The following is a 19,264-nucleotide window of genomic DNA, read 5'->3' as shown; positions in this document are numbered from 1 at the left end:
AAGACTTATATCTCATAATTTTGTAATAATCTTTAAATAAAAGACTTATATCTCATTTTTTTGTAAAACATTATTAAATAAATACTTTTATCTCATTTTTTTGTAAAATATAATTAGATAAATACTTTTATCTCATTGTAAAATAAAATTAGATAAATACTTTTATCTCATTTTTTTCTAAAAAATAATTAAATAAAAAACTTTTATCTCATTTTTTTCTAAAAAATAATTAAATAAAAAACTTTTATCCCTAAAATCGCCATATTAAATTAAGATTAGATTTTGTTATGAATTATTAAAAATATAATAATTTAGAAAAAAATAAATAAATAAGTATTGCTATGAAAACTTAAAAATAAAGTAGAGAGATAGAAGTTAATTTTTACTTACATTTTACAGACTTAAGTAAATTTGAATAAGTATTCCTTCTAATAAATGGATAATCAATAAAATTAGAGGATTTAGGTTGCGATATAGATTTTTAGGTTGTTACTTTGGATATGGAAGCAGCTGAGAGCAAAATTTAGTATTAATATGAAATAAAACATAAAAAAAGTACATATCTTTCTGATTATATTTCAAGATAATTAACTCAATATAAGATTATTGAAAATGAAAATGAAAAGATTTATATTTTTGATAGGCCCTCAAAATTTAAAATGAATAGAATATAAAATAAAAAAATCAGTTAAAAAGAAGACGAAGTAGGACTAGAAGAAGAACAAGAATAAGAAATAATTAACTAGAAAGATATTGAAAAGAGCTATTATTAGTTCCTCAAATAAGTTAAAGAAAAAAGCGAAAATATATCTACGGTAGTAAAGGGATTGAGGAAATTTATAGTTGTGTCATAGTTCAAAAATAAACATTAACTTTTTAAAGATATTGATGACAACATTCTCAAATTAATAAATCCATAAAAAGATGAAGTGAATTAGTTAAATTAATTGATTGAAGCCCTCTCATAAAATGCAAAAACTAATAACTCATATAATATATATTGTAAAATTAAATAAGCTCCTTTGGATTATTTTAAGAATGAATATCTAATTTAATTTGTATAGAGTCTTCAAAATAATTTTAATCCTCTTGAAATTTTAAAAGAACTAATCGAAAATAATGGTTTATTAGAAAAATCATAGCTATAACAAAACTTTATTACCAAATTGAATTAATTAAATTCTGAATAATTTAAAAAACACTAAAGTGAAATTGAACAATAATTTGATATTTTAAGAAAAAATAATAAATAAGAAGCCATAAAATTAAGATAGTCCTTTATTTTTAAAATATTAAGATAAATTAATAGCTTAAAAGATTAGCTAAATCATCTGCTAGTAAATTAGGTGGACATAAAAGGCTTATTTTAAAACGATGACTTTTTATAAATATAATAGTATATCTAAGAAATATTACTAGGAGAACTTTTACAGAAATATCCTCTTCAAAAAAAAGATTTCTTTGACCATTTTATCAGTAAAATAAAGGATTTTTAAAGTTACTACGATAGTGATTTTTAAATAATTAAAAGCTACTTTAGAGATTAAAATTTTACAGAACTTTAACCCATCAACTAAATAGATCTAATAATTTTCATGATTTAACATTAATAAAAACTAGAAATTGATATCTAAAAACTTATTAAATCTAAATCTTTAATTAAAAATTTGAAAAAATTTGATCAAATTGTTTGCCTTTCAAAGTATTTCTCTCAGCATGATCCAACATAAAGTCAATAAAATTACCTGTTAAGTACTTTTTAAGAGTTTATAAAAACTCTTGAAGCCAAATAGATTGAATTTGTTTGGGATTATTAAAAGGAGCTTGTAGATTTATTAAAATTTTAGTAAAATTAATAAAAAATTTATCTACAATAGTAAATAGAAAATACTATTTCATAAAAGAATAACATGTAAAAAATGATTGATGAATAAGACCAAACTGATACTCTGAGAAATAACCAAAAAGATTTTCCTTAAATAAATTTTGAAAAGATTAATGATATTGAAATTAATACATTTTAAGAATAATCTTATCAAATATTAGTTGAATACTTCCATTAAAACCTAAAAATGATAATTTAAGCAATCTATGAAGAACAGAATGTTGAAAATTTAAATAAGATTTTAAATACAATTTAGCAAATATTTAACAAATAAATATGTATGAAGAGGTTAACTGAATTTTATTCTTTCTATAAAAAATGTTTGGAATAAAAAAAAATTCAAAATAAAGAATAGGAATCTATTTTAGTGAAAATTTAATAATTTTTTGAGTAAGAAGCCATAAACTTATATGAATAATAGTAACCACCTGAGTAAAGATTTTAAAGTGAGCAATATCTGGATTTCTTAAAAATATCTGATAAGAGACCCGACTTCCCTTTTAGAAAGAGATTATTGGCTGATTTAAATAAATTTGTCTTGCATCATGATGAAATTAAAATACCTTCAATTAAAAAAATAATTGAAAATTAACAATTTAAAGACATTTATAAGTTCTTTTAAAGTGAAATTAAAATATAATTTTCAGATTTTTCAAAATAAATTGACCAAGAAATAAGTTAATTCTATAAAGAGAAAGAAAAAATAAATAAACTATTGAAATATTTTCCTTCATACTTAAAAAAAGAAAATTAATTGTTTGAACAAAAATTTAAAATGGATGCTTAGTTTGGAGAAATCAGATAAATAATTATAAAATTTAAATAAATGAAGAGCTTATATGACTATTTTGATTTATTATAAAGCAGTAAAATTTTCTAAAAAATCGTTTTCATGCTTCAATAATAAGAGGGAGAGTATAAAATTTTATCAGGAAATCTAAATAATATACTTTATTATTCTAAAATGGAATTGATAAATCTCATCTAAATGGTTAAGGGTAATAAAATTGTGTCTCTCAAGTGTTTGGATACATTTTAAATTAAGCTTTAAGAAGATATTAATAATCTAAATTAATAACAGCCATGCTTTGATCATGAATTCGAATTAGAAGAAAATGAAGAAGAAGAAAACTCATAAAAAAGTATCTCAGAAAAATCGATTCTTTTCCCCAAAAAAATTTTAAATTTATAAAATTTAATATAAATATCTGGTGATTCATTTATAGAATCTGAAGAGAATTTCCTTAATCTCTACGAATTGCTTTAAATTAAAGAAGAAAATCTCTCTGAAACCCTTTAAAAATTTTTTCATATCAACTTTCTTCATTAATATGGAAAATGTTTAATTGAAATTGCCAAATAAAATGATATAAACCTTGAAAGCTAATTGAATAAATAATTTTACTTAGATCTATAGAATTTGACTAATATTGATGTAAATAAAAAATCTATTGATTATTTTTAGAATAGTCAATTTAAATGCTTACTTTCTTTTCCAAGTGGTTTTTATTTAGGTGTAGAAAGATAAGATAATGCAGTATTAACAATTTCCCAATTAGATTCAATAATTAAATATATCATAGATAATTTGTAAAATCAAAGCTTTTTAGAATTGAGAGATTTGGTAGGAGGAGATGAAAACACTGACTTATAATCTTTGCTGATTAAGCTAAATAATTAAAGAAAAATATTTGGTATTTTGACTGAATTAAGAGAAACTTATTCAAATAATTAAAAGGCTTCTTTTATTAAGTTTATTTAAAAAATAGTTGAATTCTGTAGATTAGAATTGGTTGATGAAGCCATCCATGCTGAATTGCAGTAATGTTCAGAAGATTTCTTTAAAATTAAGTAAATAGATAAGAGCTAATAGAATTAATAAGATTACATTAGCCTAGCAATAGAAGTCCTCGAAGTGGGTGAATTCTAGTTTTATCTTGATGAGCATAAAGATAATCCAGAACAAGTAAAACTCGTTGTTCTTTCAAATTAAGAATATTCAGAATTGGATATTAGAAAAATATGTTCAAAAGTTATTATTGACTAGAATATGGTAAAAATACATGCATAGTTTATTAAGGAAAGAGAAAAGAAAAATAAACCCAAATCTAAGATTTCGTCTAAAAGCATGATACAAGTCGAAGAAGAAGAATCAGAAGAATGTAAATAAATTAAAAATTCAATGAAAATGTTTAAAGATTAGTGGGAAGCTGCTGAAAGGTTGAAGGAAGTGATTTCTAATTTAATTTCTTTTGGAAAATTTGATATTCTTTAACGAAAACTAATTTTCTCTAACAAAAATTAAACCCCATAAAAAAATCTTGAATAAATGGAATAAAATTATCAAACATACACTAAAGAACTTACAGAATGGAAAAATTAACTTTGCGAGCTTTTTCAATAATATCCTTATTTTTCTTTAATTGGATTTTCATATTACTAAGAACTTATTACTTATTGTGAAGAAGGAAAATATGAAGATTTTAGTAAAGTAAATCCTGGTTTGATAAATATCTTAAAATTTATGAGCCTAAGTCTGTAGGATATTTAAGAAATACCTTTCTCAATTAAACTAAAGAAGAATTAATCTTACTTTTCTAAATTGTAGAGCATAGGTAAATTTTATTCATTAAATTCTATTTTTTAATTTAAAAAAATTTTTTTTTATTTTTAATTTTAGAAGAATTATTTGATAAATGTCCATTTAAATAATTTTTTCTATTTAAAATAATCCCAACTTAAATTTACTTTTTTAAAATAAATTTTAGCAAATAATTGTACTTAAAAATGTAAATAATTTGATCATCAAATGATAGAAAAAAGTTATGAAGATAAAATATTTGAGCCTCTAAGATTCAAAGATAAATTGGTGAAATACATTTTTTCGGGTAGCTAAGAGTTGATAGAAATATTAATTGGTGGAGTTTAGAATCAAGATGATAATTATGGAGATTTCTACAAATATTTGTTTTGTGACAAAAGCACCAAGTTCACTGATCTTTAACTTTTCATGTTTAGGTTTAAAAATTTAATTTCTAATAACAAATAAAATACTTACTACTTGATCATTAATACTAAATTAGAAGTTAAATTTTTCAACTAAGTGAATGATATTTTATCTGACTATAATAAATAAAGTAATACAATTAAAAATTAGCTTATAGTTCTTATCAGAGAAGGATTAGATTAAAAATAAATATCATGTTTACCCTAAGAAAAGAAAATAAACAAACAAACAATAGCATCAATTTTATATTAAAATGCTATAATTTATTATTCAAATAGCTCAGGTTGTGGTAAATCCTTTGAAATACAAAAAAAAATTAGCGAGTAAAACTAAAATTCCTTCAGAATTCCAATAGGTGGAAGCAATAAAAACTAAATTTTGTAAACCTTAAAATAAAAACTGAATAAAGTGGAGCCAGGTAATTTACATATCCATTTAGATGTTTGTGAAACATCTGAATATGATCTTAATTTGCTATTTTTTGAATTAATTGTATTAAAATCTATAAGCATTCATAGTGATTAACTTGTTTACTTTGAAAAATTTAACTAAACAACTTTTTACATCGAAATAGCTAACACTCTTGATGAAGGTTTATATTAATCTATTCACATCAAAAATTTCTTTGAAAGATAAAAAGTTGAATTTGATGCTAGTAGGTTTTAGCTAGAGTCACCAAATAAATCTAAAGAAGAAATTATCAATTATAAAGCAGCATTCTAATCCTTATATTATATATACGTATTAGAAACTACTGGTGTAAACCATTTCAATAAAGAATAAACCGATGATAGCTATAATTTAGATAATGCTATTTTATCAAACATAAATAATTTAATAAAAAATAAAATAGTTGAATAAATAACAGTTCCTTGCTTTTATTAAATTGTTAGATTTTTAAATCTATTTGGTTCTGAAATGAGAAAAATGAATAAATCTTATTTCCTTTCGCCTGAATATATAAAATCAGAAGGATTAGACCACTAACTGAGAACTATTATAGTTTCTACATCTTATAAATTGTGTAGTAATATATGTTTTACTTAATACGAATAAAAAAACATAATCTAAAACTAGCAAGTTTCAAAAGAAATGTAGCTTAATTAAAAATCAGAAAATATTAAAGAATTCAGTAATTTTGAAATGGATTTTATCACTTTTTAGGAATAAGAATCTCCATGCTTAACTATGTTTTTTAGGAATTCAAATTAAGTTCCTAGATAAATTAAAGAACTGGTTGAACTTAATAAGGAAAAACTACTTTACTTTAATGAAAATTTATAACCTGAAGATTTATTAAGATGGCTGGTCAAACTTATAAAAAAAGATGAATAAAAAATATATAGTGACAGAAATAATAATAGCTTTGATTCTATGATTAACGATGACATAAGTAAATTTGCAAAAAGAATAATCATTTAAAAAGATAATTTCTTTAAAATTGCTATGATTTTTATGAGAATTCGTGCTAACTCTCCTGTTATTATTATGGTAAATTATTTAATTTTATTTAATAATTCATTCACTTCATTTCACTTTTTAAAAATAAATAAAGGGTTAATCAGGTATTGGAAAATCAATACTTATTGAAGTTATGTCAGTTATAATGGAAGCTTAATTCAAAATTATGATTGTTCATGCAGGTATTACTGAGCAAGATGTTACTAAGTTGATTGAAGAATCCATTGAAATCAGTTAAAAAAATAATTAGAAAGTAGTTGTTTTCTTCGATGAAGTAATAAAATTTTTAAATTATTCAGAATAAAAATTTTAAATAAAATAATAAAAGGTAAATACAAACAAATTAGTGAGCAGTTTATTCAAAGAAATAATAGTTGATAGACACATATATGGAGAGCCTATACCAAGCAATGTAATTCCAATAGCCGCTATAAATCCATACAAACTTAAGAGTGAGTAATAAAAAAAAATGATAGACATTTAAATTCATGGAGGTATTAAAAAGGAGATGGTGAAAAAAATTAAAAACACAGATCTTGAATATTCAGTAGAGCCTATTCCAGAAAGTATGTATAGTTTCATCTGGAATTTCGATAAGCTTTAATTAGAAGATGAGAAGAAATACATTTCTCAAATACTATAAACGAAATATAATGAGAAAAAGAAGAAATAAATATATAAAATTTTTGCTGATGAAGAGCTTGATCTTATTTCTAAAGGAATATTTGAAAGCTAAATATTCTTAAGAGAAAAAATGGGATATCAAAGTGCTTGTAGTCTTAGAGATGTTAGTCGCTTCACTAAATTACTCTTTTGGTTTATCAAATTTTTAACAAAATGTAGGTAGTTTGAGTTGAAAATTCTTGATAAAGACTTCTAAAGCACTTGCTTATATTTATCCTTTTATATAAATTATTGTGTTCGTTTGCCTTTAATCAACTAAAGAAAGTAATATTTATATAAACTTTCTGAAATTTTCTAAGAAAATCGCTTATAAATATGGAAAAAAATTGATGATGTATCAACTTATTTGATTAATTAAACAGAAGTACCAAGAGGTATAGTTAAGAATACAGCCCTTAAATAGAATGTTTTTACCTTATTTGTATCTATAATGAATAAAATTCCTGTTGTTCTTATAGGTCCTCCAGGTTGTTCTAAAACTCTTTCATTAAGAATCATCATAAAATCAATGAAAGGCAAATAATCTAAATCACCTCTCTTCCAAAAGCTAAAAACTTTGATGCCTTTACTGTATTAAGGACATGTTCAAAGTACATCTGAAAAGATACTTGAAGTATTTGAAAGAGCAAAAAATAAAGTAGAGTAATATAAAAAATAAAACGAACAAAAAAATTATATTTCTATGGTACACCTAGAAGAAATAGGTCTAGCTGAAATTTCACCTCATAATCCTCTAAAGGTTCTACATTAAACTCTTGAAAAACCTGAAATCGCAATTGCATGTATTTCAAACTGGCCACTAGATCAGTCTAAAATGAATAGAATGCTGGCCATTTATAGGTAAATTTGAAAATAAATAAATAAAAACAATTAAATATTGAATTTTTAATTTATAGATTAGATGTTGATGAAGATGAATTAGTGGAAATTTTGAAATCGACTTAGGAATATGTTCATTCTTTTAAAAAAGATTAGTCTGTCTAAAATGTTTTAAAACAAGATAAAATAAGTGATTAATTATAAGTATAAATTGCTAAGACTTATTAAAGTTATCTTGAGTAGGTAAAAAAAGAAATGCCTGAATATGAATAATTTCATGGATTGAGAGATTTTTATGGCATGGCAAAATTGTTAATTTCAAAGAAAATTCAATTAGTTAAAGACATACTCAAATAAAGTAATGATTAACTTATATAAATCTAAATTAGTGATAGTTTAATTATGCAAAACAATTAAGCTTTGATTGCTTATTCCTTTATAAGACATTTCTCTGGATTAGAAACCCACGACATTTTGTTCAATACACTTAAAAAGCAATTTAAAGATTAAGAATTAAATGAAATACAAAAGTTAAAATAAATCTAATTGATTTAAGATAATTTAACTGAAGTATCAGATGACTTCATGTCTAGGCATCTTATGATAATTTCTCGAAATTCTTAGGCTACTTTAGAATTTATTAATAGCGAGCTTATCAGTTTACAAAAACCTTACTAAATATTTATGGGAAGTGATTTTTAGACAGATTAAAAATCATAAAATACTTACAAAATTATTAATGAAATAATTGATTGTGTAGAAAAGGGTAAAATTGTAGTGCTAAAAAATTTAGATAATATCTATTAAAGTTTATATGATTTGCTAAACTAAAATTACAAATATTTTAATGGAAAATATTATTGCAGCATTTCTTTTAATGCAGACAGTAGAGAAATTCCTGTATCTCCAGACTTTAAGATCATACTTATTGCTGATTAATCATAAATACATAAAATGGATGGACCACTTCTCAATCGTTTTGAAAAGCACACATTTTCTGAATCTATGATAATTTCATAAAAAGATTAGAACAAAATTAATCGCATATACTAATATTTCATAGATCTTAAATAAAATATATTCAATTTTAATAACATTAAGGAGTTAGTTTAATCGCTTGTATTATAATAAAGCAAATTATAAGGTTCATCTGAAGAGGATTATGTAAAACAGCAAATTTATCATCTGACATCTTTCAGTTACGCAATATAAATGATAAATGCATAAGATGAAGAATTTAAAAAAACATATATAGAATCAAATTATCATTATAGTCTAGATAGCTTTATAGAAAACAGAATATTTAAGTCTGATAATGAAAATAAAAAGCTATTTTGCATTTACTCTCCTTAATAAGATATAAATTCTACATCAAAATATAATTTAAATAAAATTCAAATATCTTAAATAGATTCTCAATAAGTTTTAGTAAATTAATTGAAATAATTTTTCGAAAATTTGGTTATAAAGAGTCAAGCTTAATTGTAAGATGAAGATGCAAATATGGAACCAATTGAAGAGGAAATAAATTAAAAAATTTTAATGGTTATATGTGATTAATATGTTGACTCTTTTGAAAGAATAAGCTTTGTTAGATAAAAAATCGTAGAAACAATGATTAGCTATTAAAATAGATCTAATTTACCATTCAGTATAATACTTTGTATTAGAACTACGGATATATTCTAAGCTCTTCCTTATTTTGCAAATTGTGAGCAATACTTTATTGAAGATCTTTATTTAAACTCAAATTTAGATAGAGTTCTTAGTTTGAGTTAAATTATATATAGATTAGATGAAAATTTAAATTCTGTTGTTGATTTTGATTAATTATAGAAAATTTTTATGTCAAAGAAAGAACTTATTAGTAATTCTTTTGGACTTGTTAGTTATGGTAATATAGTATAAGAGGATTTCTTACTAAATAGGCTGAAGGATATTTTTACAATTTTTAGCTTTAAGGATGAAGAAAAGATATCAGTTATTAGCTTTAAATTTATTCAAGCCTAAATAAAAATCTTTTTAGAATAAAATTAATTAGTCATAGTTAGAGACTTTGTCTACAAGTAAATTATTGAAAAAGGTAAAGCTTAGCAAAGAATAAGTCTCCTTTCAGCAATTAAAGAAGGAATAATGGAAATCATATAAATTGGTGTTGCAAAGTTCATCGCAGTTTTAGAAAATAATTATTTAATTTACTCAATAATTCATTCTGCTAATAACAGCTCTTTAAAGAAAATAGTGGCATAAAATTTAATAGATATTCTGAATATTGGATAAGTGGATTTTACAGATAAAGAAGCATTCTACAGGCAAATAAATGAGAGCAATTAAACATTTGATTTGACAGTAAATATTTAACCCAAAGAATTTAAATTCCCTGGTTCTCAAAAATATATATCTATACTACAAAATTGCATTAAAGAATTAGATTTTAATAAAAATGAAAACAATTAGGAAAAATTGAAAAATATTTAAATAGAAGAAAACGATGATATAGAATTAGAAAACGATGATCAAGTTTAACTAAATTAATCTTTAGATACCTAATATAATAACTTTTTAGAATAGATTTAAAATGAAGAATAAATCAATTTAATTTAATTTACAATATTATTTATAGAAGATTATATAAATCACGGTATATAGGGAATAGATCTTACCCATTTAAATATTAGCTTATAAATTATTGAAATTTTATAAAAACAAACATAAAATTATTCTTCATTTGAAATTGAACAAGAGCAAGAAGAAGAAGAAAAACAAAACTTAAAGTTAAATATATAAGCTATGATGATTTTGAATATTTTTAAAGAAGATATTCTCAGAATTGATGAAATAATGGCTTAATTTAGTTGGATTTTAAGAAAAGAAGAAATAATGAAAAGATTAAAATTTAATCATGATGCTCCAAATTAATCTTGTATAATTCAATATGCCCAAGCCTTAGTTTAACTTTTGATTTAATTAATGAAACCTTCTGAGGAACTATAAAACAAGATGAAATCATAAGATATTACATATAAAGATTAAGTTTAAGAATTAGTTAGATTTATAGACTTCTATGAACTCTATAAGAGTGATCAAATAAAAAATAGTTAGCAAAAATTGTATCTTTAATAACTTTTCATCAATAATATTATGGAAAAGCTCTAAATAGATTGGTAGAATAAAGTTTTTGATGAGCTTCAAGATATCATTTAATATAACTTAAAGGGTTTAGATAATTTTAAAAATACAGTTAAAAGAATATATTTTAACTAGTAAGATGATGATTATAACTAAAATACTTCAAAGAGTTCCAAAGTCTCTATAATAAAAAAAAGAATTTCTAAGCTTAAAAAGAATAAGAAAATAGATGCTGATTAAGAAAATGAAGATACAGATAAAATTGATGTGGAAGATAATATTAAAAATAATGAGGAAGAAAATAATAATTTAGATGAAAAAATCAAATAATTTGAGATTGAATGGATCTATTTTGTGTTAGATATTTTGCAAAACTAAATAAATTAAAATAAATTCAAGGATATTTTAGGTGTGGTTGTGAATTAACTTGTTCAAATTGAGGAAAATCTTGATAATTTAAAAGTAAATCCCTTACCAAAGGACATAGTTATAAGGTTTAACATAATTTTAAATATTCTTTTTAGCAGAATTACAAAGTTAGATGACCTTATATCTTTATTCAATCAAGAGGAGCATAAGCCTTTACTAAATTAAAATTACCCTAAATAAACTGAACACACTGTTTTTGTGATCATAACTGATATTATTTAAATTAATTGTTTACATTAATTAATAAATTAAGATAAAGAAAAAGAAAAATTCTATTAGTTTGTTTTTAATATCTGTGAAATCGACTCTCTTGCGAAGTTATCTTTATTCTAAAAGTTAATTTTCTTTAGTATATATAGAGAACTCACATTGATTTTATGCTTAAATAAAGATAAAATATCTTTTGACAATAAGTGTCGTATCTAAAAATTTTACAATTAAATAGATATCGAAAGTTTATAACTTTATGTAGTTAAATAAATTTACAATTAATATGGCAATGAAATTACATCTTTTATAAAGCAATCTGAAATTTTTTCAAATATAAAGTGGCTTAAGGAGTTAAGTTCTGGCTTTGTAGGCATCCTAGACTCATCTTTTCTTACTGAACCTGAATCTAAATTATATAAAAATTATTTCTAAAATAATTAAAATCTTAAAAGCTAATTAATAAAATTCTTTAAAGATGAAATTTCTAAATCAAATAACATTTTTAAGAGCTTACTTGAAGGAATTATACACAACGAGCTTTATTATCCATTTAGTAAATTGAATAATATCTCGTTGTTTAGATATGATATTTAAAACAATTCTTAATTGTATTAATGCTTAAATTGTTAAGAATATATATTCTCTAATTAGTGTTCTAACTTAAAATCTAATTTTATGTGCTAAAGATGTGGTCATTAAATTGCTAAGGGAAGTCCAAATACAAAATTAGTCTTATAAGATGCACACACCTAAAAAACAGAATTATAAAATATCATTAATTAGAACTAATGGAAAGGCATATATATAAGATTAATATAAGGAATTAATGATGATTAATTAGAATAAGGAAATTCATTAGATCTAAGAATATTTACTTTAATGTACTCCATTTCAATTATTTTAGCTTTTCAGAGAAAAAGATTAAGCTCATAGAAGTAGGTGACAATGACTTCATTTAAAAATAAATAACTAATAAATGAGTAAGTAAGTATATGGGAGCTTTGTGAGCACTTGAAGATACATTATCAAGAAAATCCAGAGAACTTTTTGAATGAATAAATTGATTTAGCTATTGAATAAATTTATTAGATAATGAAATTTAAAGATATAAGAGAATAAGAGATAAGTATCATTTTATTTAAAATTATAAATGTAATTTTAAATGATGACTCCATAAAACCTTTATAAGATCCTGAAGAAAGGTCAAAACTGAACTCCTAGTTCTCTTTAAAGATTTAAGATATTATATTACAATCAAAGCTTGTATTATTAAATTAACAAAAGGGTGAGATTCACATAGTAAAAATTTTAGAGACTTTCCAATTTGAAAATATAGAATAAAAAGTTTAAAATTATTATAGAAATTTAAGATTCGTAAAAGTTAGTAGCGAACCAAATTTTATTTAGAGATAAATTTAATAAGAAAATTAGAACAACAAGGATTACTAGTCTATGAAAAAAATTTTAGATTCAAATGAAATTGAATATATATCTAAGTCTTTAAAGGTGCTTGTTAGTTTTACATAACTGATGTAGAAATATTTAAGCAATTCCTTTACTATGAAATCGGCATAAAATAAAACTTTAGTGATGGTTTTGTAAGATGAAGAAACTCATCCACTTTTAAAATGTTTTTAATAATAGCTCATACCTATTTGGAAAGAAGTAATTTAAAATTTATTTTATTTATCTTGTTTTTAAGCTTTTTTAACTATTAAAAGATAAAAGAAAAAGAGAAAGAATTTATTATTGGATGCAGAGACTATAAAATATATGATCTTGATGAAGAAACAAAATTAAATGATTTGGTGTATTCGTCTAATACAGAAGATGGAATATTCTCAAATATATTCGAAATACTATGCTTAAAATAAAATAATATAATCCAAGAATTTCAGTCTTTGGTAGATTCTGTAAGCAGAACGCAAAAAAATATGGTTATTAAAGTTAAGACTATATAACACTTAGATGAAAATTTAAATATCCTTAAACCTTACAAAGAAACTATCTTTAGAAAATATTTTATGAATAGTCCTGAATATAAAGAAGGAAATACATACATATTTGACCTTAAGTAAATATAAGAAGAGCTAGTTAAAACTTGCTTAACAGGTACTGTCTTTATAGATTTGTAGAACTCTGAAAAATTCTCCTTCTTACAAGAAATATCAATATTAGATTTTGGACATTTATCAAATATTAAAATTAAATAAGAACCAATTTCATAAGAAGTTAAATAAAACCTCTAAGATATTCTTTAAAATAAAGAGTAAATGTATGATTTGTTAAACAAACTAATCAGAGCTTTCTAGTTTTATTTAAATTCTAGTGATAAAGAAGAAATGCCCTTAATGTAAGCTTTTGATAATGTTAAAATTCGAATCAAAATACCTAAATTGAGTGCTATTATGTCAGAAAGTATTAAGCTAAAACATTTAAGTAGTATGATTTGTACACTAGAAGAGTTCAATATTGATAACTTAGTTAATCTTTGTGATCCAAGCTTTAAATGTTAGATTGGCTCAGAAAAATTTGAAAAAGCATATAACTTTATATCATCAAATAATTTGGAGTTAAATAACTTTTTGATAGCTCTAGGGAGATTTATATTTAGATATCTAAGTAAAGAAGGATTATGTCGTACTGAAAATTTATTTGGATAAATATTCAGGATTGATATTTACAAAGAAATATGGAATGACTCATCTTAAATAGAGTCTCTTTTAAATGAAGCTGTCAAGCTAGACATCCTTATTAAAGAGTCATTCTATCTGTATTAAAAACTTAAATAAAGAAGAAATTAAAAGCGTTACAATCTTGAATCATCAATCGAAATGGATATAGAATCTAATCAAAACTTATATGAAACGATGTATTTAGAGAACTTTTCTGATGATTTCTTTAACAAGAAAATAATAGATTCTTGATTGACTATTTAAGCTACTTTATATACTTTAATTTGATAGCTATAGTATTTATTAATATGTATAATCCTAAATGATTATTTATTGTTTTTTTAATTAAATAATTTAGACATTTTATAAATTATTGTAATAGTTTTTTAGGAACTTAAATTATTTTTTGCAAATTTTTTATATTTAAAATGCAAAAAAAATTTAATTTTAATTAAATAATTAAGGTATTTATTAGGGAACGATCGAATATTAAATAGATTCGGTCGAGTATATTTTTTTTAATAAAAAAATATATTTTACTTGATAAAAAAAACAATAAAAATATATAGTTAAGAAGTACTACCATAAATGTGTTTAAAAAATTAAAATAATTAGTATTATCACAAACATAAATCCAAAATTAAAATAACTCAATTGTATTTTATTTCAAGATGTTTTTAAATTATTTAATTTAATTTTATTAAATTTAGGCTTTTTTAATTTAAAAATTATATGATCAATTATTTTAATCATAGAGATCAAAAAGAATGATTTTTGGATTAACCAATATAATTATATAAATATCTATCTATCTATTAATCAATATTGTTTTTACTTAAAATATTTATCAAAAACATCAAAAAAGAATTTAAAGCAGAAAGAAAGTGAAGTTAATTAATAATTAAAATAAAATTTCTCTATTTTTATTTTCAAATGAAATAGAAAATTAATGAATAAATAGGAGATATCTAACAAATCTTATTTTAACTTTATTTAATACAAAAATCATATCCTAAATACATATTTCTTTCAAGTATTTTTAATAGTTTTAATAGAGGAATAAACAAAACCATCTTTAATTATTAATATTTTTTTGTAAATTAAATAACTTTAATTATGAAAAAGTAAGCTTAGTCATAATTTAAAACACCATACATACAATCAAAATAAATATCTAATACACTTATTTAAAAAAATATTATTTTTAAAATAGATTACTTGTTAAATAATTTTTTTCATTTTGAGATTCTTAATCAGTTTAAAAAAGCTTGGATTAAACATACAAACAAACTCCCCTTCATAAATGAGTTTCTATTTATAAAATTAGTGCAAATAAGTTTTGTTTGTTAAATATATTTTAATTATATTTACTGCTTGCTCTTGATTTTTGGAATTCAACAAGTGCTTCGTGCTTAGTTATGGGATTCTCTCTATCGTAGTCCTTTTAAATAAATATTTTTGATTTTAAAATTTTTTTAAAAAGGCTTAAAAATTACAGTATCAAACTAGTCTTTGACTTAAGAATAATGTTTGCTTTCAGAATGAGCATTTATTTCGAAAAGCCATTCATTAAAGCTATCCATAGGAACTAAAGATATAAGCAAGCAAATGCCAAATAGAACAAAAGAAGTTAAATCCACTTCCTTTGCAAGTATCCACTTAAATGCAATATTACCAAACTTTTTAAATATTAAGAAATATATAATAAAATACCTTAAATAAATAAATGATTAATTAAATATGTTAATTATCTTACGCAGTGCAACAACACAGAATATTCTTATAAATCCATCATTTCAAAGGATAAGCTTTTACCAATAGACTCTTTGACTGTTCTTCTGTAAATTAAATTATACTTATCTGTGAAGTAGTATAAAATTAAACCAATCAATGAGAAGAAAGTTCCAACAGGGATAACAGGGGAGAAAAAGAAAGTGAACCACATGGTTTTCATAATATCAGCATATCTTTTACCCATAGCATAGTCTGGATGTTCCATCAATCTATTAATAATAAATTATTTAGAAAATTTAAAATAATTCAAAGTATAATAAAGATATATATATATATATATATATTTCAATTTAATTTATTTATGATTTTATTTATTACTTGTTAGCTTCATCTTAAGTGAGGACAGATTTTTCTTTATTTTTGAGCTCTTTGTTTCTTTGGATATTCTTAATGATCGACCATGGGTCAATGACCCATGCAAGAGAAGGAATAATTGCGTTGAAAATGAAGACCAATTCTTCATTCAGAATCATACCACCACCAATGCCATAGAAGTTTTTGAATAAGATAACTTCTATCAAGACAGTAATCAATGCAGTGTTGAAGAAGAGTGCAATAGTTAATTTGAAAGCGAAAGAAATATTTAACTTTGTTTTTGTTGACCATTTTTCTGCATCAACTATGTGGTGAACAAGAAAAGGGAGTGCAAATTTATTAAAAAGTACAATGGAAGTTGAAATTAAAAATGAAAAGACTGATATTATAGCCATTGATGAATGAACCTTTTCTTCCTCTTCCTTATCGATTTATTCATTATTCTTTTTGCTTTTGTGCTACAATTCAAGCAATTCCTCTTAGACGTGATCAATTTTTAAGTTCTGGAAATAGGTTATGAGACAAATAATTGAAAAACTGAAGGCAATCAATACAATCCATTTAATTAATGAAATGAATCTAGCTAAAACCTTTGAACCAGTACTGCAGTGAATAAATTCCCAATCTATATCGTTTGGCTCAGGAGCATCAACTATTAAAATATTATGTTTTCCCTCGAAGATTTGAGAATCAATATAACGATCTAACTTTCCTAATGAAGTTATGAAATTACAAATCTTTGATCCGAGACTTGGAGGAGCAAAAGTGAACAAATCTTCTTTTTCTATTTATTTCAATTAATTAAATAAATAAAAAATATTTTTTATAATTTGAAAAAATTTTAAATTACCTTTTTCAGTTTCAAAGCTAACAAATGCCTAGCCAGTAAATTTGGTACGATCGTGCACTATGTTAATTTCTTTTTCTCTTATTTCATGTTCTACTTTTTAAATCTTTTATTCAATTTCCTACAACTCTTGAGTTTTATTATTAAATCCGTGTTCTTTTAAGTTTTTTTACTTCTCCTTTATCAATTCCTTAAATTCTTCTTCTAATTCTTCGATTTCAGAAATGTCATAGACCAAGTTCACTTTTGTTACCCTTTTATTTTAATCTTTAAAGTGTCTCTTAATAGCTTCTTTAGGATTTGGAATGTCTTTAGGAACGTGCTTCACCCAAACAGTGTAGTCAGCTGGAGTGTTGTATTTTATATCAACATCAACTTCTATTTATCTTTGGCTTCTTCTGAAGAAAATACATAAAACTATTTAGACTAACACAGCTGCTGTTGAGAAATGCATATTAGATTTAATTCCTTCTTCTATATTCAGTACATTAGCAAATGAAATTCTATTAGTAAAACTTTCAGGGCAGGGAAGTAGAAAACCTTCTTCAGGATGTTCCTTTTAAGATAAATTTGATAATCAGCATATTTTTGAAATTCAAAAAACAAACAAAACTAAAAAAAATGTCTATTATTGCTGATAGAAAAAAAAAAAAAAAAACCTTATTTTCTTCAGCGGCCTCATAAGCTTCTAAGAGAGTTTTATCACAAAAGTTTCCCTTGTAGTTGTAAATTATATTAGGTATACCCTAAATAGCTAATAAACAAGTAAGCATAATAATACAATATTGGATATAATTGTAAAAAAGAGGGAAACCAGAACCTAAAAATCCAAGCTAAATGCTAGGTACAAATAAGCCTATTGGTTATCTATTCTATTTTTAAATAAATTTATAAATTTTGGGTTATATTTTTAATCATTATTTACTAATTCGTAACCACAACACTCACAAACTTCTTCGAAATCATCGTCTGAAATTTTGGCCCTTTCAGGTTTAGTTTCTCTGGATTTCTATATTTTAAGATATTTAATCACTTTATATTTTGTTCATTAATGTTTTTATGAATGATTTACTGCATGTCTAATTGCTTTATTCCAATCAGCTGGGATTTTATTCAAGTCTAAGCCCTCTTTTATTATTTTAAAATAAATATTTTATTTAAGATAAATAAATGCGTTTTCAAAAAAATAGTGAGGGAGTGAGTTAGTTAGTTACTGTGTTGATGGAAGTGCATAGTTTTTAATATTTAATGCCCTTATGGGTTTTGTGGGTGATGAGACATATGTAAAAAAGTATCTATCTATCAATCTATCTATCTATCTATCTATTTTACTTATTTAATTGATGCTTATCAGATCCTCTCTTAGAAATATTGTTTTTTGATTGATTATTTTTTATAAAAAATATCTTTAATAAAAATAATATCTTAAAAGTCTTTTAATGAATTAATCTAACTAAATAGGTAAATAAATCATAAATAAAAAATATTAAAGAAACATAACCAAAGACAATTTTCAGATTATTAAAAACCATCAATCTTATGCAATTAATTCTTATCATGGGAGATAGATATTTTATAAAAATTCTATCAAGCATATCTGCGTTTATTATTTTACGTATTTACTTCGAAGCTTGAACCTTAATTTCTATTGCTCAATTTAGCCATTTAATGCTATATAAAATAAAACTAATTTCAAATTTCAAATACAACCAACATATTTATTTATTAATTCTGAAAAAAAAGGATAAAAAATATAAAATTCTATTTACCCTTTTTATAACTAATTTTATATTTGTATTTATTTATAAACAAACTGATATAAATAATTTATTATTTCATTCAAATGTATTATTATATTAAAATAGTATTAACCATTTCAAATTCTTTAAGTAAGATATTTAATAGATATCCTCAAGATGTTAAAATTTAAGATCTTATATTCAAAATTTAATGCTTAACAGAATAATAAATAATACAATATAACTACAGTAATTTAATTATTTAGTTTA

At 22.8% G+C, this 19,264-nt stretch overlaps 2 protein-coding genes across 2 annotated transcripts; one reads left to right on the top strand and one right to left on the bottom strand. All coding sequences in view use genetic code 6, as the record gives it.

Annotated features, from left to right (window-relative positions):
* Positions 1-341: 341 nt before the first annotated feature.
* On the top strand, positions 342-14,551 carry TTHERM_00006020 (AAA domain, dynein subfamily protein; the record flags this gene model as incomplete). Its single annotated transcript, XM_001008083.2, has 6 exons — positions 342-4,500; positions 4,654-6,383; positions 6,448-6,627; positions 6,682-7,877; positions 7,934-13,289; positions 13,346-14,551. 6 exons carry the CDS (start codon positions 342-344, stop codon positions 14,549-14,551), a joined length of 13,827 nt encoding a protein of 4,608 aa, XP_001008083.2.
* A 1,045-nt stretch (positions 14,552-15,596) lies between these two features.
* On the bottom strand, positions 15,597-18,536 carry TTHERM_00006010 (kinase domain protein; the record flags this gene model as incomplete). Its single annotated transcript, XM_001008082.2, has 10 exons — positions 15,597-15,610; positions 15,671-15,740; positions 15,796-15,978; positions 16,056-16,302; positions 16,412-17,192; positions 17,259-17,811; positions 17,915-18,127; positions 18,181-18,264; positions 18,328-18,383; positions 18,470-18,536. 10 exons carry the CDS (start codon positions 18,534-18,536, stop codon positions 15,597-15,599), a joined length of 2,268 nt encoding a protein of 755 aa, XP_001008082.2.
* Between the last annotated feature and the right edge of the window lie 728 nt (positions 18,537-19,264).

Source organism: Tetrahymena thermophila (assembly GCF_000189635.1).
Source record: "Tetrahymena thermophila SB210 genomic scaffold scf_8254803, whole genome shotgun sequence".
In the NCBI taxonomy this organism is placed as follows: Eukaryota; Ciliophora; class Oligohymenophorea; order Hymenostomatida; family Tetrahymenidae; genus Tetrahymena; species Tetrahymena thermophila.
The sequence above is the reverse complement of the archived record's forward strand: the minus strand, read 5'-3'. Positions and strand labels throughout refer to the sequence as shown.